The 27785-nt window shown below is 35.1% G+C and overlaps 1 protein-coding gene and 1 long non-coding RNA gene across 3 annotated transcripts; both read right to left on the minus strand.

The window, feature by feature from the left end:
* Positions 1-4317: 4317 nt before the first annotated feature.
* Positions 4318-11708, minus strand: LOC145092862 (uncharacterized). Of its 2 annotated transcripts, XR_013702667.1 has the most exons (5): positions 11514-11708; positions 10753-10815; positions 9553-9590; positions 4529-4819; positions 4318-4435 (listed from the first exon to the last, which is right to left on the minus strand). It is a non-coding gene; the product is annotated as an uncharacterized LOC145092862 (long non-coding RNA). The 2 variants fall into 2 exon arrangements; XR_013702666.1 differs by having other exon boundaries at positions 4318-4819; positions 11514-11707.
* A 2321-nt stretch (positions 11709-14029) lies between these two features.
* Positions 14030-16853, minus strand: MMD1 (RING/FYVE/PHD zinc finger superfamily protein). Its single transcript, XM_079032717.1, has 3 exons — positions 16458-16853; positions 15658-15901; positions 14030-15572 (listed from the first exon to the last, which is right to left on the minus strand). The coding sequence occupies exons 1-3, from the start codon at positions 16771-16773 to the stop codon at positions 14090-14092; spliced, it is 2043 nt and encodes a 680-aa protein (XP_078888843.1). The 5' UTR covers positions 16774-16853; the 3' UTR covers positions 14030-14089.
* Positions 16854-27785: the final 10932 nt, after the last annotated feature.

The raw sequence follows: 27785 nt of genomic DNA on the forward strand, positions 1-27785 counted from the left end.
TTTTTGTTCAATGAATTAGGATTCCTAATTTCAATTAATTTGTGTGTGTGTGTGCACACACGAATTAATTGCATTTATGAACCCTAAGTTTTTATGAAAATTGCCCCAACAGATCTTTCTGATTTGGGGGATTTCAGTGTTTATTTAACGATTTATGATTTTGTTCAATAAATTAAGGTTCCTACTTGCAATTAATTTGTGTGTGTACACACACACACGAAATAATTGTGTTTATGAATCCTTAAAGTTTTTTTGAAAATTACCCCAACACATCTTTCTGATTTAGGGGATTTCAGTGTTTATTTAATGATTAATGATTAATGCTTTATGATTTAGTGTTAATGTTATTTTTGTTCAAGAAATTAGGGTTCCTAATTTTACTTAATTTGTCTGTGTATATACACACGAATTAATTGTGTTTATAAACCCTAAGTTTTTTTGAAAATTACCCCCAAAGATCATTCTGATTTGGGATGTTTCAGTGTTTATTTAACAATTTATGATTTACTGTCATTGTTGGTGTTAATTTTTTTTTAAAAATAAATTAAGTTTTCTAATTTCAATTAACTTTGTGTGCGTTTGTGTGTACACACACACAAATTAATTGCATTTTAAGAACCCTAAGTTTTTTTTTAAATTGTTCAAACAGATCTTCCTGATTTGAGGTGTTTCGGTGTTTATTTAAAGATCTATGATTTAGTGTTAATCTTATTTTTGTTCAATAAATTAGGGTTCCTAATCTCAACTAATTTGTGTGTGTAATCTGAGTGAGTGATCGAGTGTGTACACACACACACACAACTTAATCTTATTTTTGTTTAATAAATTAGGGTTCCTAACTTTTTTGTAAATTGCCCCCACATATCTTCTGATTTTGTGGGGTTTTAGCGTTAACTATTTATGAGTTACTGTTAGTGTTATGTTTGCTCAATAAATTAGGATTCATGTGTGTTTGTTGGTATATATATATATATATATATATATATATATATATATATATATATTCATTTTTATTTCTTCTGTCATTGTTATTTTTGCCTCTGGAAAAAAATTTGGATCTGTCTTGGGTCTCATCTATATAGGTAACAAGCAAAAGGGGCAATTCAAACTAGTTTATTTCAAAATGGGTCATTTAGTGTTACAGATTACTACTAATGGTTCAAATGGGTAAAATAAAAATAAAATTTATTCTCTAAAACGAAACACATCAAACAGTTTAAATGAACACCAAGGTATATTTAAGTGTTTATAACCTCCTAAATTGCCTTCTTCAAAAAATTAAAATCATTAATTTGAAAATAGTTATGATAATCATAATTTAATATGTTAACTATTAACGAGAATAGGACACCTTGAGGAATTGTATATAAGACACATTTAGAAAGTTTTAGTGTTAAGTGTCTACACTTTGTTTTTCTTTTGGTTTGGTTTTAACACTACACTAGTAAAATAAATTATTTTCCTAACTGCAAGACGATCGCTTCTTATTTATCAACTTAAGTTTATTTATTGTTGTCGATTGTGAAAAACTACGCCTTTATTTATAAACTTACTCATTATTTTGTGGTTTTTATTGTTCCAATAGTAACTACAGTTTTTCTAATCTAACTATGTCACTTCATCTTTCTAATCATATACTTCCACTCATAAAAACTTTTTGTTCAAATCAAAGTAACTTTTTAACTAACTACCACTCTTTCATTCTTCTGTAAGATATACCCGTATGGAACAGAATATTATAAATATGTCAAGTGTGCAATTAAGAATAGGGACAAAGATCTTAATTTTTTTGTGAAAATCAGCATTAAAGAGAGATTTTCAATCAATAAATTTACTAAAATATGTTCTACTTCAAAAAAAAAAGTATATATATTTATCTAGCAAAGGAACACACACAGACATGCATTATCAAACAATTTTAATGGAATATATAATGAGCAAGTAATGATGTGTTACCTGCAGTCAGACATTACTTCAGAGAGTCTTCAAATGCACTGATGAAAACAAAATAAGTTGTGTTAAGTAGCATGCATACATACTTACATATACATACAGATACAATGCACACATACATAAACATGACTATAACACATGAGGAAACTATATAAACATGATGATAATCTGCAATCGCTTATCGAAAGGGTTTTGTTTGTGTAGGCTGAGGCTGCAGGAGATGTGAAGTGGGTGAAGTCGTTTGTATCAAAGACATTTTTTGGGGCTTGTGGGGCCCACAACGGCTTTCATGGCAATGAAAACAAGTACTGCATTAACTGTGAGCAGGCTGCATGCTCACATTGTCTGGCAGAAGGGAGACATGCTAATCATAAGGTTATAAAAATATTCAGACTTGTCTATATGGATGTGGTATCCATGGATGAAATGACTGCACTCCTCGATTGCTCAAAGATCCAGGTATTTTCACTTTATCATAAATAAGTGCAAACCTTGATATATTACATTAAGTATTAAGTAGTAAACATTATGAATTGAATCTTTGCATAACACCAATAAAAAGAACCTAAATACCAAAATGGGTTATTTTAAATTATAACAAAATCCTAATATAATTACACTATTAAGAAGATTAGATTGTAATTATGTGTTGCTAGTTTAGGGCGATTAGTTTCTAAAAAATTAACTTAAAGCGTACGAGTGAATCTGCATTGAGTTGTTCTTTCCTAAATTTATGTTTCTTAAAATAGTAAGGCAATGAGATTTAGTAGATTTAGTAAAGAACTCATCATTGATATATAACATACCTAAGAAAAGTGTAGTCTTTTTATTTAACAAAAGAGTATGATGTCGACTTCTTTATAAATTATAATTGTTCCTTTTAATATAAAATCAAACTCATGATGGTTATCTTGTTCATAGTTTTCTTAAATATTCTTATTACAATTGCAGCCATACACATCCAATGGAAAGCAGGTGTTTGCACTTAGTCCCCTTCCTCACCAAGGCTCCGGCAAACTGAAACCGGACACCTCTTGCAATTTCTGTGCCCGAAAACTTATGAACCCAGCCCGCTGCACATTCTGCTCCATTGCTTGCAAGGTACAACATATGATTTATTATTAAAGTAATTTTTATAAAATATTCCATTAAACTTATCATAATTTATATTAAACACTCCTCATAACATTAATAGTAACCATATATTTATAGCTTTTTTTTACCATCATTTGACCTAACCTTTTTCCCCAAATACAGTACGAAATCTCCACCAATAAACCAACAACCAAAGTGCCAAAAACGGTTCGACCCGCACCAGAAAGCGGTCGTGTTCGTGATCCTGTTACAAATAATGTTCATAGGGTGGCACGTGTGAATCGCAAAAAGCAGCCAGCAAGTACAAGCAGGCGCAAGGGAATCCCGGTGAGGGCCCCGCCTTTCTAAATCGGCCATTGTTCATCGTTTCACAACATCTAGCAAATTTATTTTGTGGGATGTCATAAAAGACCTTTTTTCGTTTGGATTTTCTTTTGAACTTTTTTATGCATGCATTACAAAATTTGGAACATTGTTCGTAAAAGAATTGGATTCTTATTTTGTGGTATGTCGTTAGAAATCTTCATATTTCCTATACAAGTATCTGGTCTCTAGATAGTGGTTAACTTGGATTGGAACTCTATTTGGAAGTGGGAAATGTTGAATTGTTGATATCTGTAAGGGTGGAGGGTATCCATCCCTCCCAACTCACATGCCACGTAAGCATCACATCAGCTTTTATCTCTCCTTTCATTTCCAATCCTCTCAATCCATAACACATGGAAATACATCCATCCCAACCCATACCTTTTGGTACAAGTTATGATGCATATTATAGACGTGGAGAAGAAAGAAAGAAAAGACTCAAAGAGGGTAGGAGGAGCGGGTAAGCCAACTGCCTCCTTAAGATTTAATTTAATAAAGACATGTGTTAAGGGTATTCTAGCCATTTCTCAGTTAGATGGGTTATTAGCTTAGCATAAATAAGTGGTCTTGGGAAGTTAGTTAGTTAGCTATTGTTTGAATGTTGAACTATGTTCTTAGGAGAGAACTAGCCTCTCGAAAAGTTAGGGTTCCTTTGTAATCATTACTTGTATAGTTTAATCATTCCATTAGCATCTATTCAATTCCATTCTATTCTCTACTACTAGACGTAAACTGTTACACACTCCCCAAAAAGCCGAAACTTGTATTTGAAAAAATATCCATTAGATATGAAATTAATACTTGTTTGAAACATTAAACCAACATATTTTTAGTGTTTCCAACCAACAATCAAAACACATATCAAGGGTTTCATAACATTCTTCTTTTTTACCCTGAGATTCCTAAATCATAACACCAATTACATTTCCGAAAAGAAAATAGAAGTTTATACCTTGATTAGGATGTCAATCTAAGCAAAGACGTTAGAAATTTTCATATTTTCAAGTACAAGATCGGGTTCCTAGGAAATGGTTAACTTGGATCAGAAGGTATGAATGATAAACTTAAAAAAAAACCAATTGATATTCTATATGGAAGTGGGAAATGTTGATACCGGTAAAGGTGGAGGGAGACTTCATCCCTCCCAACCCACATGCCACATAGGCGCCACATCAACATTTATCTCTCCTTTCACTTCCAATCCTCCCAAGTCCCAACCCATAACACATGTAAATTCATCCCTCCCAACCCACACCGTTTGGTACACGTTATGATGCATATGATACAAGTGGAGAGGAAAGAAAAAAGAGTGGGAGCAGCGGGTTAGCCAAACCGCTCAACCCACAAAAATTGCAGAGTAACACCCTCCACCCCGTACGGCTACAGCTAATATGAAGACACTCAACTGCAAGTATCGGCAATTTAGGAGTATATTAGGGTTCTTACTTCTTACAACCATATATAATAAATTATGGCATAAATGAAATGGGAAATCAAAATCTTTGGATTAACCTCAAATTGGAATTATTTTTACGTAACTTTCCGTGAAAATTGATCCTTAAATGTATTGTAAAATCCATTTATATAAGTTAAAGAAGCATAAGATGTTTATTGTTGTTATATGCAAGGATGACAAGGAGATGTCTTCGTGTATAGGTATTGTGGAGCATAATAGAAGGAAGCCGCTGGAAGCTCCACTAGATAATCAATATATAATCAAGGTGAGTTACGTACGAGTGGTGTTTGTAGCATGTCATATTAATGCCATAGTTGTTATACTTTATGAGTGAATACTACGTACGGAATTATGGATATGCCTTATGAGTGACTAACTATATATGTTACTCACTAAGCTCTAAGCTTGCCCGTTATTATGGTTAAAATATGCTACAGTGCACGTCCTAGTGATAAATGAAATAGTTTTAGTATCCTAATACAAACCTATTACATAAAAATTAAGTCAAAAGCTCAATGTTAAAAAAAAAAAATCAGCCATCTTATGATAGAAACAAATTAATTATAAAAACTTTCTTGACTCTTTTGTATGCATAATAAGAAAATAAATAACTCCTCTTTTCGAAAATCAAAAATAGAAAAGGCAAACCATCAATGAAAGATGAAGAAAATGGAAATGGTTATTAAATATTTTAAAAACCATAAAGTTTATAAAGTTTAATAATACAAATATAAAACCAATATATTTATTTTTAGAAACAAATTAATTATATAAGCTCAATGTTAAAAAAAGAAAAAATCAGCCATCTTATGATAGAAACAAATTAATTATAAAAACTTTCTTGACTCTTTTGTATGCATAATAAGAAAATAAATAACTCCTCTTTTCGAAAATCAAAAATTGAAAAGGCAAATCATCAATGAAAGATGAAGAAAATGGAAATGGTTATTAAATATTTTAAAAACCATAAAGTTTATAAAGTTTAATAATACAAATATAAAACCAATATATTTATTTTTATTTTCATATTAACTTTGTAAATTTATTTTTAATTATCTCAATTAATAAACTTTTTACTTTATTGGTTTTCTATTTTTATTATTAAACTTTACAACTTATGGTTTTTAAAATATTGTATAATTCATTGTCATGTGTAGATAAACTTTTGTTTACTAATATGTATAACTTATATTCATTCTAGAGAAGTGCAGAAGTAGAGTTTAGAGAATTAACCATTTCAAGTTGTTTTAGATGTATTTTAGCAATATGTAAGTCATACTATCAAAGATTCAAACTGACTTGCAAAATTACAAGCATATTCAAATCATGAAATATTATGTCCAACAATAATAATAGCCATAATGTATACATTTCCAAAGATAAAAAGCTAAATAATTAAAATAACTAAGCATGAGCTGTACTGCCTTTGTTATTATTGGTAAATGATTTATTTATTTATAGTATCCAACACAAAAGTAGATACTACCACATAGACATTAATTCATAACCTCATTGATAAAAAAACAAATCAGCCATATTTTAATAGAATTAAAGTAATTGCACAAAGTCTCTTGACTCTTTTGTATGCATAATAAGAAACTAAATCAATTCCCCTTTTCAAAAACCAAAAATAGAAAAAGCAAATCATCAATGAAGGATATAAAAAAAATACAAAATAAGAAACTGAAAGTATAATAATCATCTTAAAGAACAATAATATCACCTAAAATAGATATGAAATTAGTGCTTAAAGGGTCAACAAGTCTCTAGTCCAGTTCATGTTTTTTATCACTTGATGTTATTTTAAGTAATTAAATCTATAGTTTTAACATATCAGGATAATCTAATGGAAGTAGAAATAATGTGACAATAAGCACAGCTGTTTGTAACGGTTGTAATATGGTAGATGATATATTTCTTGGATTCCAAATTTAATACAATTCAATCTATAATATTTTTATTTGAAAGTAATAGATATTCAATTACAAAATCTCCATATATGATGCAACACTTATCCTTTTACAGATATTTCGAGGCAAACATTTGATGGTGAAATTCCATATTTACCCATTTTTACCATTGAAATAACAATTTATGTCCCCTTACTATATCCTACTATAGGAGGGTATTTTAGTAATTTAACAAATGGCCATTATCACAAAAATACAAATTGGTCAAACTATAACACTTTATGGTATTGAGAGTAAATGTCGTTACTTAAACAAGTTTGACACGTTTTCATTTCTCTTTAGCTAAGAATTGGCTACCTTTGTGTTCTCTCTTCATTTCAGTTAAGGAAGAAAGATGAACCCTATTGAGGTATGCAAAGGTTCATTCAATGTAATCTATTTTTTATCATATAATTCCATTAAAAATTTTGGGGAAAATTTTAGATGAAAACAAATGATGTGGATCCTTTTTTATACAACAATTTTTATATCTTGGGATTGATGTAGCATTGCTTCAATAAAAGTTGTTTTCCATTTAATTTCTGAACTTAAAATGGAGCACTTTGAATTTCTATGTTACTCTACATTGGGGCAGTGTGGGTGCCTACCCCCTAAAAGGTCTAAAATAGTTTTTTTTTTTTTTTAAATCATGTTCAAGGTTTTTTTTTTTTTTTTTGTAAATTGCCCGCACAGATCTTTCTGATTTGGGGGGTTTCAGTGTTTATTTAACGATTTATGATTTAGTGTTGGTATTATTTTTGTTCAATAAATTAGAGTTCCTAATTTCAATTAATTTGTGTGTGTACACACATAAATTAATTGTGTTTATGAACCCTAAATTTTTATGAAAATTGCACCAACCGATCTTTCTGATTTGGGGGATTTCAGTGATTATTTAATGATTGACGATTTATGATTTAATTTCAATTAATTTGTGTGTGTACACACACACAAATTAATTGTGTTTATGAACCCTAAGTTTTTATGAAAATTACCCCAACAGATCTTTCTGATTTGAGGGATTTCAGTGCTTATTTAATGATTAACGATTTATGATTTAATTTCAAATTAATTGCATTTATGAACCCTAAGTTTTTATGAAAATTGCCCCAACAGATCTTTTTGATTTGGGGGATTTCAGTGTTTATTTAATGATTAACGATTTATGATTTAATTTCAATTAATTTGTGTGTGTACCCACACAAATTAATTGTGTTTATGAACCCTAATTTTTTATGAAAATTTGCCCCAACAGATCTTTCTAATTTGGGGGATTTCAGTGTTTATTTAATGATTAACGATTTATGATTTAATTTCAATTAATTTGTGTGTGTACCCATACAAATTAATTGCATTTATGAACCCTAAGTTTTTATGAAAATTTCCCCAACATATTTTTCTGATTTGGGGGATTTTAGTGTTTATTTAATGATTAACGATTTATGATTTAATTTCAATTAATTTGTGTGTGTACCCACACAAATTAATTGCATTTATGAACCCTAAGTTTTTATAAAAATTGCCCCTACAGATCTTTCTGATTTGGGGGATTTTAGTGTTTATTTAACGATTTATAATTTAGTGTTACTTTTATTTTGTTATTTTTGTTCAATAAATTAGGGTTCCTAATTTCAATAATTTGTTTGTGTTACCTTTGCCTCTGGAAAAAAATTTGGATCTGTCTTGGGTCTCATCTATATAGGTAACAAGCAAAAGGGGCAATTCAAACTATTTTATTACAAAATGGGTCATTTAGTGCTACAGTTTACTACTAATGGTCCAAATGGGTAAAATAAAATAATTATCTGAAAATAGAAACACATCAAACAGTTTAAATGACCACAGAGGTATATTTAAGTGTTTATAACCTCCTAAATTGCCTTATTCAAAAAATTAAAATCATTAATTTGAAAATAGTTATGATAATCATAATTTAATCTGTTAACTATTAACGAGAATAGGACATCTTGAGGAATTGTAAATAAGACACATTAGGAAGTTTTGGTGTTTTTTTGTTTCTGTAGCATTAAACCTTTTTTTTTTTTCTGTTTTACTTTATGTTACAGACTTACAGTTGCTTATTTTTGGCTTGTTGATAAAACCTATTTCAAACCTAGTTATGTGTCAACACTTTGCTTTTCTTTTGGTTTAGTTTTAGCACTACACTAGTAAAATAAAATATTTTCCTAATTGCAAGATAGCTTCTTATTTATCGTCTTCTTGTTTATCGACTTAACTTCATTTATTGTTAGCGGATTGTGAAAAACTATGCCTTTATTTATAAACTTACTCATTATTTTGTGGTTTTTATTGTTCCAATAGTAACTACAAGTTTTCTAATCTCATTATGTCACTTCATGTTTCTAATCATATACTACTTCCACTCATAAAAACCTTTCGTTCTTGAAATTGAAATTTCTTGTCATATGTCGTGATTATTATGTTCAATCAAAGTAACTTTTTAACTAACTACCACTCTTTTATTCTTCTGTAAGATATACACGTGTGGAACAAAAAATTATAAATATGTCAAAGTGTAAAATTAAGAATAGGGACAAAGTTTTTAACTTTTTTGTGAAAATCAGCATTAAGGAGAGATTTTCAATCAATAAATTTACTCAAATATGTTCTACTTCAAAAAACCATATATACTTATCAAGCAAAGGCAAACACAAACATTCATTATCAAACAATTTTAATGGAATATATAATGAGCAAGTGATGATGTGTTACCTGCAGTCAGACATTACTTCAGAGAGTCTTCAAATGCACTGATGAAAACAAAATAAGTTGTGTTAAGTAGCATGCATACATACTTACATATACATACAGATACAATGCACACATACATAAACATGACTATAACACATGAGGAAACTATATAAACATGATGATAATCTGCAATCGCTTATCGAAAGGGTTTTGTTTGTGTAGAAGGAGGCTGCAGGAGATGTGAAGTGGGTGAAGTCGTTTGTATCAAAGACATTTTTTGGGGCTTGTAGGGCCCACAACGGCTTTCACAGCAATGAAAACAAGTACTGCATTAATTGTGAGCAGGCTGCATGCTCACATTGTCTGGCAGAAGGGAGACATGCTGATCATAAGGTTATAAAAATATTCAGACTTGTCTATATGGATGTGGTATCCATTGATGAAATGACTGCATTCCTCGATTGCTCAAAGATCCAGGTATTTTCTCTTTATCATAAATAAATGCAAACCTTGATATATTACATTTTAAATATTAAGTAGTAAACATTATGAATCGAATCTTTGCCACATCCAAACCTCATAACACCAACAAAAAGAACCAAAGTACCAAAATGGGTTATTTACAACTATAACAAAATCCTAATATAATTAGACTATTGAGAAGATTAGATTGTAATTATGTGTAGCTAGTTTAGGGAGATTAGTTTCTAAAAAATTAACTTAAAGCGTACAAGTGAATCTTCGTTGAGTTGTTTTTATCTAAGTTTATGTTTCTTAAAATAGTAAGGTAATGAGATTTAGTAGATTTCGTAAAGAACTCATCATTGATATATAACGTACCTAAGAAAAAGGTTGTCTTTTATTTAATAAAGATTATGATGTTTTTTCAATGTGTAGCCTGTCAATTTTCCAAACATGTCATGTACAAACATTGTGTACACCATGAGGATCCATGTAAACCATTGCCAATACCTCTATTACCATTCCATTATCACATTCGGTTTTCTATTAGAATTTAATGACTTATTCTTGTATATTGTCTTGTATGTAAGAATCAGCTTTTGAAAAGAAGAAAATAAATGAACAAAGACAAAAATATCCCTAAACATGTACATCAAGTAACCAAACCAAAGAAAGATTGCAATCTTCAAGAATAACAATTGTAGTAATTCATATGAAACATAACATTCACTAGTTAATATAATGATTCATTAAACATACCACATAAAATGTCAGACACCATCTTCAAGGTTTTCATCCATTATAACTTATCTTCCTTGTCAACTGTAAAAATTTCCACAACACCCAAAGTATCATCATGTGAAAGCATATGCACAACATATATTTGCAGATAAGTTCCTGAAAACATCATACATTAAAGTAGCTAGGTTTATGAATATATATATATATATATATATATATATATATATATATATATATATATATATATGATTATATGTTAACCATTATATTAGAGCCTTAATGAATACAATGAGTTCAAAAAGAGCATATACCACATCTAATATATATTTTTCTTCAGTTGATCAATAATCTAAAACTAATCTCTGCTGAATAAATAATAAATGAATAATACAAAAATATATACCAAGAGCTTCAAAAGCAAATAATTTCCTCGAACCAAGGATTCAAATGTTCTCATATTAATTTTTCTAATATATAACTTCTGTGCGTAAGCAGCTACAGATCATATTTCCACAAAATAACAGCTTGATATTTTAGGGAAACTTATTAATTGCATATAAACTTCACTGATTTATCAAATATGCGTTTCCATCAGATACTAAATCTGGGGGGAATGCAGTTCTTTCTAAACAAAATCCAACAGGCTTCTTAAGAATCAAACCAATCTAAGAAGATAAAACAAGATAGTTTGTAATTCATGAACAGAATTTTATTCGGCCATTTTTCTAAACACCTAATTTGCAGATAAACTATCAAGTTTTTCTCAAATTAATACATACCTTAGAATTGAAACTACCGATTTCTGAACATTCAGCGAGAAACTAACTCGAGATCCGTTGCCAAAATTGATTCGCCGTAAGCCCGTAATAGGAAGAACCTTCTAACAACATCACGGGAGAGAAAAAGGAAAAGGAATACAGGAAACGTCAATTTCAATCCGAGTTTTGAGAGTATTACTGAGTTGGTAACGAGTCAACTCAGCAAGTACCATCTGGAGTTAAAAAAACGGAACCAAAGAGGCAAAGACTCTATTTTTTGGTTAATCTGAATTGAATATTTTCACTTTTAATTTTTTATTTTTAAAGTTTGTTTTGTGAGCTGATATGGATGTATCCAAATGGAATAAACAATCATTATTTTGAAAAAGATCTATTGGTTATTAGCTTACTAAATAGGAAAATACTAAAGGATTATCAATAATGGTAAAGTGAATACACCTAACAACCTTATATAAGCTTAGGCACCTAACTCCATAATATTACATCGGTTTGTATCATATTTACATTGTAATTGCCTAAGGTTCTTAAACTTCAACCTCATAACTTGATTATTTCCAAAAATTTTGTACTTTCATCAATATCTTTCTTTTACATCACGTCTTTCTATCGAATACCACCTGATGGGCTTCATATCATACCACTACAAATGAAAAGAAGTAGGAGAAATATAATGATGAATTTCCAAAAAATTTTGAAGTAAATCAAGTTTAGGGATGAAGTTTAAGAATCTTGGATGCAGGGCCGGTCCAGACGGTGGACAACCCAGGCGACCGCCCAGGGCCCATGTCTCCAGGGGGGCCAAAATTTATGGTCTATGTAGTGTATATGTATTAAACAAATTATTACTTAAATGATTGTTAGGGCCTAAAGTTGGTTCAAACTCAAACTATCTCAAAAGATAAACAATTCGGCTTGTTTCTTATTGTTAATTGAACGCGTTTACAGTGAATAATAAATGATATATATGTTTTTTTAGTTTTTATTATAGCTGTCTTTAAGGGCCCCTGTTTTTCTTTTCACCCCGGACCCCGTATATGTTTGGACGGGTCCTGCTTGAAATGAAAATTTAATGCAAAATGACGTAGTTTGATGAGGTTAGGTACCTAAGCTTATATAATGTTGTTAGGTATATTCACTTTACCCATATATATATATATATATATATATATATATATATATATATATATATATATATATATATATATATATATATAATCAATAGAATTTTTTGGAAATTTATTTTAAGAAAATTGAAAACCACAAAAAATGACAAGTTAAAAATAACAATTTTAAAAATTCTAAAAAATAATATTTGTCAAAATGAATGAGAAAATGACAAGTGACAAAAGTATTTTTATTTATTAGATAGGATTATAGTATTTTATTATCATGTTTTCATATTACAACATTTTAGTATTATTATTTTTATTCAATAATCTATAAAGTTATAGCAATCTAATTATATGAAAACAAATTTCACTGTTATAGTTGAATATATATTTTCAAAATACTACCATGTCTAACAACAATTTAAAAGTAAAATGTTCTAATCTCCTTTATAAAAAACCATAAACTGTAATGTTGTGATAAAATATTATAATAAACAATAAACGAAAGCATCTGTCATTCTTGCATTTAACCCTTTTAAAGTTTAGTTGTCACTTATATCAAAAGAGTATGATGTCGACTTCTTTATAAATTATAATTGTTCCTTTTAATATAAAATCAAACTCATGATGGTTATCTTGTTCATAGTTTTCTTAAATATTCTTATTACAATTGCAGCCATACACATCCAATGGAAAGCAGGTGTTTGCACTTAGTCCCCTTCCTCACCAAGGCTCCGGCAAACTGAAACCGGACACCTCTTGCAATTTCTGTGCCCGAAAACTTATGAACCCAGCCCGCTGCACATTCTGCTCCATTGCTTGCAAGGTACAACATATGATTTATTATTAAAGTAATTTTTATAAAATATTCCATTAAACTTATCATAATTTATATTAAACACTCCCCATAACAGTAATAGTAACCATATATTTATAGCTTTTTTTTACCATCATTTGACCTAACCTTTTTCCCTAAATACAGTACGAAATCTCCACCAATAAACCAACAACCAAAGTGCCAAAAACGGTTCGACCCGCACCAGAAAACGGTCGTTTTCGTGATCCTGTTACAAATAATGTTCATAGGGTGGCACGTGTGAATCGCAAAAAGCAGCCACCTACGACAAGTAGGCGCAAGGGAATCCCGGTGAGGGCCCCGCCTTTCTAAATCGGGCATTGTTCATCGTTTCACAACATCTAGCAAATTTATTATGTGGGATGTTTTAAAGACCATTTTTCGTTTGGATTTTCTTTTTGAACTTTTTTATGCATGCATTACAAAATTTGGAACATTGTTCGTACAAGAATTGGATTTTTATTTTGTGGGATGTCATTAAAGACGGTCTTTTTACATTTGGATTTTCTTTTTGAACTTTTTTTATGCGTGATTTACAAAATTTGGAACATTATTCGTAAAAGAATTGGATTTTCTAGACGTACAATTATGAATCTATTTTTTCTTTCTATCTAGTAGAACAAATTGCTATGTGCATTCGTAACAACAGGCATCATCATCCAGTCGGTAAAACCTGTCCCATCATGCTTCATGTGTGGACCAATGGAATCACAACATTTATAACACATAAAAAGTGGCGGGACAACTTCGGAATCGTCAATTCCACTGCATCGGGTATGCTGCCACACCTCACAAAGATCACAAGCCACCATCCTCTCACCATCATCATCCATAGCACCACATTTACAGTTCACCACCCAATTATCCGCCCCACCTTCATAGTTCAAATCACTCGTAGTCAACAAGTCAACGCCGGAACCACGAACCGAAATCTCCGATCCCGATTCCAACGCCCCAAATATCACCTCATCATCATCCACACCTTCCAATTCCACAATCTCCCGCACCTTCAGATTCTCCATGATGCAATAAGTGTCCCGCATGGCGGCCTCGGCGGCGGCTTTCAAGTCATGAACGGTGGCATGGAGCGGAACCACCAATTCCTCCCCAACTGAATTCTTCCTTTTGTATAATCCCGTTTCTAGATTCAATTCCGTTGTAACTAACGGAATCACCCGACAGATAAACCGTAAATACTCGTCGGCATCATCTTGAAACGGCCACTCTTTACTGAAATTTTTACTGTCGAGAACAGTCCTCACCGCAAACACAACAACATCGGAATCGGAATTCAACAACAGGTGGTAATACAGAAACGTGAGATCTCTATACACGTCGCTCCCGGAATCGGATTTATACTTCGGAATCACCGAGTCAACTCGGTCAGTCTCCTCCGGTTCTTGAGTTATGTTTTCGAGTGTGTCTTGAAGTGAATACTCGAGTACACCGGTGGTGGAATTGACCGCACGCCGGACCACGTAACCGCCTACAATCACGTTATTCATCGATTTCAAGACGTAATCGATCAAACCCGTGTCCCCGATGTGTTGCCTAGCTGTATCCCGGACCTCTTGTCTACTCATTCCATTCCGGTTTTCGGATTTCTTTTCTTTTAAAGCATCGACTACCACTTTAGCAACGTGTTCAAGGCGTCTCACATGCCATCTGCTATCTAATTTTGCAGCCAAATTGGAAAACTTTCTGCACCTTGCTTGTTTCTCCTTCATTGTAGACTTGTTGATTGAAGTCAATCTTGGTTTTGGTTTTGAATCTTTGATTTGTGGGGTTCTGAATTTGAGTGATATCATGAATCGGAAGAGGTCACGGATTGTTGCCAGTTGGGTATCACTTAAATCGCGATATCGGGAGATCGTTTTCTTGATTGAACAGTTTTTCAAATCTTGAATGATGTTGTTGAGTTCAAGAGTGCTTAGAATTTGAAGTGCTTGTTCGTATTTTTCCTTTGTAACTCCAAAGCTTCCATGGCAGAATTTGTAGTCCCATCTACCAAACCAGGTGTGTCCATATGATATCCCGTAAAGTAGCCTGAGGTCCATTTTTCTCTTCTTTGAGACATCCACAACGCTTATTTTCCTGGAAATACACAGATTAAATTCAAGATTTTTGGATTAAAGAAAGTGTGATGTGAAATTGAGAAATGGGAAATTTGGGGGATTACCTGGTGTGAAGAGTGGTGCAGATACGATCCCAAAGATCCATGACTTCTCTGCCACAGATGAAATTGGACCCACCTTCGATGCCATTGATGCATAGAAGGTGACCGAATCCATTGCAGTGGATTAAACCGTGTAAAATGTGAGTTTGAAGATCAAGAACACCATCTTTGATTGGTTTGTTCCATTCGTTGTCAATAGGGATGATGAAATGATACTTTCGCTTTGAGACAAAATGGTGACTCCAACCTGTTGAAATTGATGTGATTCCTCTTTGTTAAACGCTAAAGAGTTACTGATTCAATTGAATTTCAAATGCAAAACAAGATTAAGATACGTAAACCCTAATCAAAATATTGGAACCCCGTTTAGAAAAATTGAATCGAAAGATTTTTGATACTACGAGTTAACAATTTCGAAATGATAAACCCCAACTGAGAGACCCAAAATCAAAACTGGGATATCCAACAAACGCTTGAAAAAGAAACTAAACCCTTATTGAACTATCACAAACCCAGTTTAGAATTTGAAAATTGAGAATCAAAAGCTCCGATTCTTCAGATAAAACCTTCAAAATAAACTAAACCCTTATTAATTATCACAAACCCAGTTTAGAAATTGCAAATTGAGGGCCAAAAACTCCTATTTTTCTTATAAAAACTTCAAAACTAGTTCCGATGACTGTTTTCAGTGATCAAAAAAGCGGCAATTCCGAGATGGGATATAGTGAATCTACACGAAAACCCAGGTAAAGTTCATAAAACCGATATGGTAAACAGTTAGATGAATGATTAGATATGATTACCTGAGCATCGGCAGTGATCGCAGAGTGGTTGAAGAGAGTTGTTAACACATTCTTCAAAAGTATACAACGGAAGCACAAAACCCCGATTTTCATGAACGAGAAAGGTGCACCATATCGGCATTCCTTCAACTTTGTAATCCTCAGGCTGACCACATTCTTGAAGAAATCTCCTGACATTGTCTCGAAACGAACCAGACAGAGAGATCGGACAACCAGGCTGAAGAAAATTCTGTAATCCGTAATACTTTGCAGATTTCATCTTCCTCTTCTTACTGCTACTATTAGCTCCAATCATCTTGATGATGGGAATCGACATTAATGAACAGCTCCAGCTTTGAATAGCTATTTTCAATCTGAAACCCTCGAAACAGAGTATTGTTGTAGAGAGAAAGAAGGAGGAGGATAAAGGGGTTTAAGCCGTTTGAGATGAGGATGTAAGTTGTTATTGCAAGTATGAATTTTGAATGTTTGTTGTAAGAGCAATTAACCCGCTCGATTGACAGGTTCATGATCGAACGGCTGAAGCAAGAGAATCGGTGGATGGGTTTCATGACGGCCGTTGGATTTATTATATAGCAGTTGAGAGCTGTTTGTTGATGTGGAGATTCGACGCCGCGAATACTACTTCCCTGTTCTTTGTTCCATGGTATAATACAGAAGTACAGGTACAGCTCCACTAATTACCCATACAAAAAAAAAAAAAAAAAAAAAAAAAAAAAAAAAGTGTATAATAATTTTTTTGGACTAATATGTTTTTGGCACTAAATTGAAAAAAGCTCTTAATTTAATTTTCGTTGATTGTAGACACGATATTTTCATGGAATTATCGCAAAAGGACAAAGTGTCGGTTTCAGCAGGTTACAAAGCAAAGACGAATGTTAGAGGACACTTGTTAGCTAGGTTTTGTTCAATTCTTCTCTCCAACGTTAATCCTGCAACATGGTAAGCTCCTCCAACACGCACACATAAGGGTACAGAGAATGGGCTTTAAGAAATTGTTGGTCTGAAGATTTGAGATACGAGTGTGATGAACCTACGACATTCTCAATCTCCAAAACTATCGATAATCCATGGTGGAAATTCAGGGGGTGTCCAAACTATCAGGTAATATCAAGTTTCCTACTTCTTTTTGTGATCTTGTTGAACCGGTATGAATAAGTGGTTGTTGTGCAAGACTCCAAAAAAAATGCGATTTTTTTATGGCTTGATCCACCACTGCCAAACACTTACTACAAGGTAACTATGTGAAGTTCCATATGGATTTTGGAGGAGGCTAAAAACAATAAAGCATTTGGAATGGAGATTTTGAAGCTTTCAGAGGAGGCCAAGAACAACAAAGCAGTTCAAGTGGATATTTTAAACTTGTTGAAAGTGATGATACTTATGATGGTCATGCTTTTGGTGGTGGTGATTGTGATGGGGTTTATGGTTCACAATGTTGTGGTTAAAGCACTGTGAAGTTATGGGCATTAGTTAGGTTTAGGTGGAATGGTAGTAGTAGTTTAGGGTGTAAGGGTATTTTGGTCAAGTTGTTAGTAAGTTGACGCATGTGTTATGTATGGTAATATTTTGGTGTTGTAAGAGATGACAATGATAACAACTTATTATGTCTTAATGATAACAATGTATTATGTCTTAGTAATGGCAATACCTTTAACACATACATATGTATAAAAATGACAAAATCTTGAAAATTTAATAGCAACCTACTCCTCCATAGTCCAAAAATCCAAAATAAGCTCTTAATGGTTTAAGACAATGACTTTTAATCCTGGATATGGCCCTAATGAGATGTCTTAACATGTAAAGTTGGCAACTTTACTCCTTTGCATGGCTTAATGGGACCAAAACCTTAATACAATCCATAATAATCACCCAAAATCATGCATGCACCACAATAACTCATCAAGATGACATTTTTATGAACAATAGACCTCCCAAAGGACAAGATCCAACATTCCAATATCTTGGTGTAACGACCCAATTTTCAAGTCCAAAAAATTTCATTTTTAATTAATTGATTTAGAAGAAAACACCAGCTAATAATAACTTTTCATAAATCCACAACTCATGTCTAAAAACCACTCACAAAATAAAACAATGTCAGAGTACAATCCCAAGAGACTCTAATGCAGAAAACCAACATGTGTGTATGATGTGCCGCTACCGTGCCGGCTCCTTCCCCTTCGTTGAAGAGGTACCTGAAACCAAAACTGTAAACTGTAAGTACGAAGCTTAGTGAGTTCCCCCATCGTACCACATACCATACAATCATGTAACATACATACTGTCGGGCAATTCTGGGGTGCTCGATATAACACCCAAAGTTTTGAAGGCCAAGAAAGGAAAGAAAACCTTAATCTTAAGGGGTGACTCGACGAGTTCGAGCGGGATCCGGGTCGAGGAGTAAGTGACCAACTCGGCGAGTCGGCTAAGTGGACTCGGCGAGTCCGGTCTGTGCGAGGAAAACCCTAAATTTGGGACTTGGAGCCTATATAAACGCCTTAATCTTCTTCCTAGGGTTCCTTACTGCCTCTTTAGCCCTGGATACCAAACCCTAGCCGTCATATCCATTGATTGAGCCAATTATTGCCTTGAAGAGTGCATTAAGCTTGGAGAAAGAAGAAGAACCTAGAGAGTGCAAGAAGGGAGCTATAGATCTGGGATTGTGAGTTCATTCTGAGCATTTGGAGGTAATAAACTAGTTCCTGGACCCTTTTGCACCTAGATCTATGTGTGGTTGTTGGGGCTATTTAGCCATAATGTTATTATTTTGAGTTAGAAGCTAGATCTGGAGTTGCTACTTCAGATCCAAGTGTGTTATGGACTGGAGAAGCATAAAGTATCAGCCCTTGAGTCGATTTTGGAGCCCCTTGGCCTTAAACCCTAGTTTATGGTGCATTTTTCCTAGATCTCCATCTCTACACTTAAAGTTTGCAACTTTACGTGGGGAATATGCTTGGGAAGGGTAGATCTACAGTTTGGAGTCCATGCATGACTCAAAAGTCCTCTGCATGTATGTAGATCTGAATGGACTCGGCGAGTAATTCGAGTGGACTCGGTGAGTAGCATGAAGATGAGGAGGAACTCGACGAGTGGGATGAACAGCTCGTCGAGTCGGATGATGTTGGGCATGAACTCAGCAAGTTGGAGGAACAACTTGGTGAGTTGGATGAAGATTGCCTGGCACTCGGCGAGTCTGTTCTTGGACTCGGCGAGTCATGTCGTGAAACCCCAAACCCTTCGAGTTGAGACTCGAATCAGTGAGTCGGGTGGAGACTCAGCGAGTTGGGCAGGTCAGGACTCGGAAATCGTTGGACTCGGCGAGTCATGTCGCGAATGGAAGGACCCTAAGTATGTGAACTCGGCGAGTCAGTAAATGGACTCGGCGAGTAGGGTTGACCTGGAAAGGTTGACTTTGACCAGGACTTTGACTTAGACCAGAATTGTCTTGGTTAATTGTCGAGGGTCAGTTATACTAAGTGTTGCATTGATATTGATAGCTCGGGAAGCTAGTAGAGCAGGAATTCAGTGAGTGGTCGGGCAGCAGCTAGTGGGAACATCAGCAAGTTCGGCCAGTGCAGGTGAGTTTTCCTTTGTATGAATGGGTCTACGGCCACAATGCCGGTCCATGTAGTTATGAGTAGAAGACCCGGGGGTTAGCCCTAGGCACAGCATGTTAGTATGATATTCGGATAAGGTCCAATGATAGAGGGCAGGTGCCCAAGGAATGGTTTATGTGGTAGTTTATACTTGTTGTCTGTGTGATACTTGTATGTGCCTGGTAGGGAAGTGAGTGTAGGCAAGGTCCCATACCTCACCAATAGCATAGTGTGGAGGGTGTTCCACATCTTAGTAGCAGCAGAGCAGGGGCGAGGCCCAAGTTAGGGAAGGAGTGAGGGTGGGCTGGGCCCGTACCTCACTATCAGCAGGAGTATGGACGGGGTTCCATGACTCATCAGTAGCAGGACAAGGGCGGGGCCCAGAGATAGGCGAGGCCTTAGAACAAGATCCGTTAGTATGTGTTTAGCTTATGTGATGTGATGTGATATGTGTTGGGTTTTGAGCAATCTAACACTTCCTAAGTGTGCATGCAACCCTAATAAACATTGGATCTATGTTTGTCTAAATACATGCAAAATAATAATTTTCCAAGGTTCATAACCTATCTAACATGGCATGGGGAACATTTAAACATAAAAGAGTTAGATGAGATTACATACCTTTTGATGAGATTTATTCCTTGGAGTTTGAGAGCCAAGCACCAATAGTGTGAATGCCTCAAATGGAAATCACAAATCACCACAAACACTTGGAAAACTCTAGAGAGTGTACATACACTTGTAATTTTCGGCCACACACAAGCACACACACTAGTGGCTATTTCATGCAACATAAGCATGCTTATATAGTGTACATGGTTAGGGTGAAACCCTAATAACCCATGACCTTTCCTTTTCCAAGGATCCATGGGTTAAAAGCTCCATGGACTTCCATCCAAGCCTAGCTTATTAACAAATGAGTGTTAGCCCACACCATATAAAACCAATAGCCCATAATCTAATTAGTCTTCCTTTTAATCTCTAAATTAATTCATAATTAATTTAAGACTAAGACTAATTAAATAACATAACTTCATATTAATATATTAATAAACATATGTGTATAACTCTCATAAAATTATCCATAAATTATTCGGGTGAAGTGCAACCCAAATGGACCATGTCGGGTCGGGTCAAGTATATACCAAATAAGTTATGGACTTAGACACCTTATCCAACAAACTCCCACTTGGATAAGTCTAATAACTGTATTTGCCTATATAACTTCAGGAACCAACCAGCAATCGTAGCTCTCGAAAACTCTGTTGAACTATGAAGCGCCATTTTAAGGCAAGTGATCATGTAATCCTCTATTATCATGATATCAGCCGGACAAACCATGGAACTATGTCTTGCTTATCGTCTGGCAGTTGTTTCTCGATTTCCGATTTGTTTGACAAAGAACTTTACTGAACACATCAGTTTAGTTCTGACTGGGCCCGGTACATGGGTCAACACAAAATCATCGAGGGGCCCAGATATCGCTTCTCTTTCTAGAAGGAACATATAAACTTCGACTCATATGCTTGTTCTACTACTTGTTGAATTGTACACAAAGGCACGTTTTATAACATCAAGTTACTGATGCGTTTACGTGCAATCAATGCACAACCAACTCATAGGTAACAACTCATATCTCTAGGTTTGAAGATTTATATGATATTATCGTCTCACGATCACTCGAGATAAATTCCATGAAGTGATACAAGTGAGTGTGGGTTTATACCAATACTCATAACTTATGAGTACTCATGAACGTTGCAGCAACCATTACCATGTCTAAACACCTTTAGCCATCTACAAACCCAATTCATGACAATCTTGATTCATACCTACTTCCGACGTATGACCGATTGTGGAGGTTTGAATAAATTAATTATTCTGGAAGTCAAAACATGCAAAACTGAAACAATAGTAAATAATTGACAATGATAGTAACACTTTACTCATAAATAAATCACAAATTTTATTCATCATCAAATGTCGATTACATTTTACAAGTTTCAGGAAAACTATCTAATCTATAAAACTAATATCGTCCCTCAGCCCGATGCGCCTCGCATGCTGAAAATGCTTAACCCTCGTCAGTCCCTTCGTAAGGGGATCTGCAGGATTCTCATCTGACGATACCCTCTTTGCCACGAGGAGTCCTTCTTTAATCTTGTGTCTTATGAAGTGATATTTTCTGTCAATGTGTCGGGATCTGCCATGATCTCTTGGTTCCTTGGCTAAGGCAACCGCACTATTGCTGTCACAAAAAATCTCCATAGGTTCTTTAATAGCTGGCACAACTCAAAGGTCTCCAATGAAGTTCTTCAGCCATATCGCCTCCTTCGCTGCTTCACTCGCTGCTATATACTCTGATTCACAAGTCGAATCAGCCACCGTTTCCTGCTTGGAACTCTTCCAAGAAATTGCCCCTCCATTTAAGGTAAAGACCCAGCCTGACTGAGAGCGGAAGTTATCCCTATCAGTCTGAAAACTAGCATCACTATACCCTAATACTCTCAAGTCATCACTCCCACCAAGGGTAAGGATCCAATCCTTAGTCCTCCGCAGGTACTTGAGAATGTTCTTTACCGCGGTCCAATGAGCCTTGCCAGGGTTCCCCTGATACCTGCTGACCATGCTCAAGGCAAAGGCCACATTAGGGCGGGTACAAGTCATAGCATACATGATCAAGCCAACAACGGAAGCATACGGTAATTGGCTCATCTCAGCTATCTCTGCCTCTGTACTCGGACTCTGAGTCTTACTCAGTTTGGCATTGCTTTGGATCGGTAAATTTCCTTTCTTGGAGTTCTGCATGTTGAACCTTTTCAACACCTTATCCAAGTAGGTACTCTGACTAAGTCCAATTAGTCTTTTACTCCTTTCTCTTAATATCCTTATCCCTAGGATATAGGCAGCCTCCCCTAGGTCCTTCATAGCAAAGCACTTCCCAAGCCAGGACTTAACCTCCTGCAAGGTTGGGATGCCATTTCCTATAAGTAGTATGTCATCCACATACAGTACCAAGAAGCTAACTATACTCCCACTATCTCTGACATACACGCAAGACTCATCTTCACTTCTCGAGAAGCCAAACTCTTTTACCTTCTCGTCGAAACAAAGATTCCAGCTACGAGATGCTTGTTTTAATCCATAAATGGATTTCTCAATCTTGCATACTCTATTAGGGTACTCTGCACTGACAAAACCCTCTGGCTGATTCATGTACACATCCTCAGCCAACTTTCCATTAAGGAAAGCGGTTTTGACATCCATTTGCCATATTTCATAATCATGAAATGCAGCAATGGCCAGCATAACCCTAATAGACTTAATCTTTGCTACCTGTGAGAAGGTTTCATCATAATCAATACCTTGAGTCTGAGTAAAACCCTTCGCAACCAGTCGAGCCTTATAAGTATGCACCTTTCCTTCCATGTCGGTCTTCTTCTTGAAGATCCATTTGCACCCAACTGTTTTACGGCCTGGTACATTGTCAACCAAGTTCCAAACTTGATTGTCATACATGGACTGTATCTCGCTGTCCATAGCCTCCTTCCATTTAGCAGACTCCGGGCCTGCCATGGCTTCCTTAACACTGCTAGGTTCATCCAAATTTACCAGTGTACTATCACTGATAAACGTATCACCTTCCGTAGTAATATGAAAGCCATAATAAAACGAAGGTGTGTTCCTAACCCGTGTGGAACGCCTCGGAGGTACAGACTCGTCAGCTTGCTCAACAGGAGTTTCCTCCTCAGGTTGATTGCTAGTGTCTGAGGTTCCTTCACCAATTGCTTCTTGAATTTCTTCAAGATCAATTTGCCTCCCACTGTCTCCTTAGCTTATAAATTCTCTCTCACGAAAGACCCCTCTTCTTGCTACAAAGACCACATTCTCACTGGGTCTGTAGAAGAGGTAACCGAAGGATTTCTGTGGGTAGCCGATGAAAATACACCTTTCACTTCGGGGTTCGAGCTTATCATGAGTCTCACGCCTCACGAAAGCTTCGCAACCCTAAATCTTGATGTGGTCTAAATTGGGAACCTTCCCAGTCCACATCTCATGAGGTGTTTTGGTAACCTTCTTTATAGGGACTAGATTAAGGATATGGGTGGCAGTCTCTAAGGCATACCCCTAAAAAGAGATTGGTAGCGAAGCTCGACTCATCATAGAGCGAACCATGTCCAACAAGGTTCGATTACGCCTCTCAGCTACACCATTCAGCTGTGGTGTCCTGGGAGGAGTCAATTGTGAGACAATCCCACACTCCTTAAGATAGTCAAGGAACTCGGTACTAAGATACTCACCACCTCGATCGGATCGAAGCATCTTAATGTTCCTACCCAATTGATTTTCTACTTCCTGTTTGAATTCCTTAAACCTTTCAAAGGTTTCTGACTTATGTTTGATTAAGTAGACATACCCATATCTACTAAAATCATCAATAAAAGTCACATAATACCGATTAGCATCCCTTGTGGCGGTTTTGAATGGCCCACATACATCAGTATGTATTAGGTCCAAGAAACCCTCACCCCTTTCACAAGTTCCAGTGAAGGGTGATTTTGTCATCTTTCCAAGTAGAAAAGATTCACAACTATCATCCGATTTAAGGTCGAATGACTCCAAGACTCCACTCTTTTGGAGTTGGCCTATGCGTTTCTTGTTTACATGTCCAAGACGACAATGCCACAATGATGCTTTATCTAGGCTAGTAGAAGAATCAATATACAACACATTATTTCCTAAGTTGTCTACAATCGACACAATTTCATACACACCATCACAAGGTAATGCTTTAAAATAAAACACATTTTTAAAGAAAGCATTAATACCACCACATTCATTATCAAACGAAAAGGTAAAACCTTGTTTGTACAAAGCATGAAAAGAAATAATATTCCTCGCCATTTCAGACGAGTACACACATTTATTCAAATCTAATTTTAACCCATTATTAAGCAACAAAGTATAAACTCCAATCTTGGAAATAGGTGAAGCCTTCCTATTCCCCATGATCAAAATTATCTTCCCGTGCTCCACATCCTCACTTCTTCTTAGGCCATGCAAATCAGAACATTTGTGAATACCACATCCTGTATCAAGCACCCAAGAGTTAGAATATGTTGAGTAATTAGACAATATTGTGTAAATACCTGCATGGGTGGGTTTAACTTTCCCATCCTTTAGATCCTGCAAGTACTTAGGGCAGTTTCGCTTCCAGTGCCCCTTGTCCAAGCAATAGTAGCAATCAGCATCCTTGGGAATGGCAGAAGGAGTGACAGAACCGCTCTTGGTCTTTGATGAGGAGCCTTCAAGAGACTTTCCCTTGGTACCCTTCGAAGGTTGCTTCCTCTATTTCCCTTTGCCTTGCCCGATAGCCAAAACAGGGGTAGATGTTGGAGTAGGAGTAGTAGAGGTAACAACCGCCTTGCCCTTAAGACCGGATTCAGCGGTCTTCAAGAGTCCTTGAAGCTTGCTGAGGGTAACTTCCTCCTTGTTCATATGATATGTCATACGAAAATGGTCATAACAAGAAGGTAAGGAGTGCAAAATGATGTCAATTGCCAACTCCTCAGGGAAGTTCACATTCAGCTTCAGCAAACGGTCCACATATCTTTGCATCTTTTGCATGTGGGCCGTGACGGATTCACCGTCCTTCATGCGGGTTTTTATTATGGAGGAGATTATTTCATACCGCTCCTGACGAGCACTCTGATGGTACCTTTCCATCAGGTCTTGGTGCATCTCAAAAGGGTAGAAATCTTCATATGACTTTTGGAGCTCGGCTGTCATCGTGGCCATCATGATACATGCCACCTTAGTAGCATCTCTCTCATGTGTCCTGAATTCAGCGATCTCCTCAGGAGTAGCAGTAGACTCATCAAGCTCTTTTAACTCCTTATCGAGGACATATTCCTTGTCCTCATAACGAGTAACCATCCTAATGTTCCTAATCCAATCCATGAAGTTGGAACCATCAAAGATGACTCTCCCACAAAGATTCATGAGAGAGAAAGAACCAGTTGGGTTAGAGCCCGAAGCATTAGTGTTGGAAGACATCTGAAAGAAGAAAGCAAGTTTAGATTAGATATATAGAATCCTTAATAAGACACCCAAATGTAATATTAAGGCTAGGATCCAATCACAATATATTATACTTAGAAGAGGGAAGCCGTAATCTAAGTAATAATATATTTGAAAGGTAGGTGAATGACGATTCACCAATTTCCACCATGAAAAACAAAATGAATTATTAGGTTTTAATTGTATTTGAAATTCCTAGATTCTTTTGAGATTCATTGAACTTTTCAATGGCATGTTTCAATCTCGATTGTGCCCTTCAAATTTTGTGATTGGGATGCCGAGGATCACAAAACAAGGTGTGAATAACCATGCTAATTCACTTGGTACCCTTAATATTATCACCTAATCAATGTGCCGGTTAACCACACACGCTCCATTGATCAATGACAAACATTAAGTCACCCTTCGTGATCCTTACTAGTCCAAGTTAGTGTGTCGGTTAACCACACATGCTCTACCAACGACTTGGTAAGGTACAAAGTGTGAATTCCATGGACTAGCACCATGTTCACATTTTTCCTAAAATAACTAAGATTGGGAATTAAAGAGGTTTAGTTACTTTATAATAATCATTATACTTTTAATGAGGATTTAAAGTCATTGTCCTACCCGTTCGGCTAACGACCCTCCACCAGTCAAGCAAGCGGTGGGTGAGAGTGGACACCCATTAAGTTGCCATTTTATAGGCAACAACCTTATACCCACCTTATAGACCAGCTTCGTGAATGAGGCCTACTAACGGTAGAACGACTTATTCTTATACATATATATAATAATTAACCATTAATGTTATAAATAGTATAAGGGTTGAATTTTAACTATTAAAACTCTAAGGGTTGGAATTAAAGTTTATTAAAGTGTGTGAAACTTTACAAATTCCAAAACTTGAGGGCAAGTTTTGTAACTATCCAAAACTTTTCATTTCATAACTTATGAATTAAAGGTTCATAAAAATGAAGACTCTTCATTTTCATGTAACTTATGTGTTTAAATGTGTGTGTTAAAGAATAGTGACCTTTGGATATCCATAACTTGAGGACAAATTATGGACTCCATTAAAACACATAAATGATCAAGAATTAATTCTAAACAATTCAGCAAATAATTCCTATCATCTTCTAAATTCATAAGAACATGAACATGATCATCAAAATTTCAAGAATTATATGAACACATAAAATCATGGAATTTTGATATATGCTATTGTAAATGGATTAGAACAACCATTACACCAACTAAAACAAGTTTTAAAACACCAAAACAGTTTAGGGTAATGTTTCTAGTCCATTTCCAGCAGCAAAAGTCGAAATTCTGCATTCTGATCATTCTACTCGCCGAGTGCACGAACCTACTCGGCGAGTAGGATGAATTTTGCCATGTACTCGGCGAGTCCATCAGCCAGACAGCAACAATTTCAACTTTTTTCACTATTTTGCATCAAGTATCAAACAAGCAAGCCTAGGCTCTGATACCACTGTTGGGTTTTGAGCAATCTAACACTTCCTAAGTGTGCATGCAACCCTAATAAACCTTGGATCTATGTTTGTCTAAATACATGCAAAATAATAATTTTCCAAGGTTCATAACCTATCTAACATGGCATGGGGAACATTTAAACATAAAAGAGTTAGATGAGATTACATAC

Source organism: Lactuca serriola, chromosome 3, assembly GCF_051521515.1.
Source record: "Lactuca serriola cultivar US96UC23 chromosome 3, Lser_US96UC23_V15, whole genome shotgun sequence".
Lineage (NCBI taxonomy): Eukaryota > Viridiplantae > Streptophyta > Magnoliopsida > Asterales > Asteraceae > Lactuca > Lactuca serriola.

Coding starts and splice junctions, on each gene's coding strand:
- MMD1 (XM_079032717.1), bottom strand. CDS start 16,773: ATGTCGATTCCCATCATCAAGATGATTGGAGCTAATAGTAGCAGTAAG. Junction 15,902..16,457: donor CGATCACTGCCGATGCTCAG/GTAATCATATCT, acceptor CAATTTCAACAG/GTTGGAGTCACCATTTTGTC. Junction 15,573..15,657: donor TGCACCACTCTTCACACCAG/GTAATCCCCCAA, acceptor GTGTATTTCCAG/GAAAATAAGCGTTGTGGATG.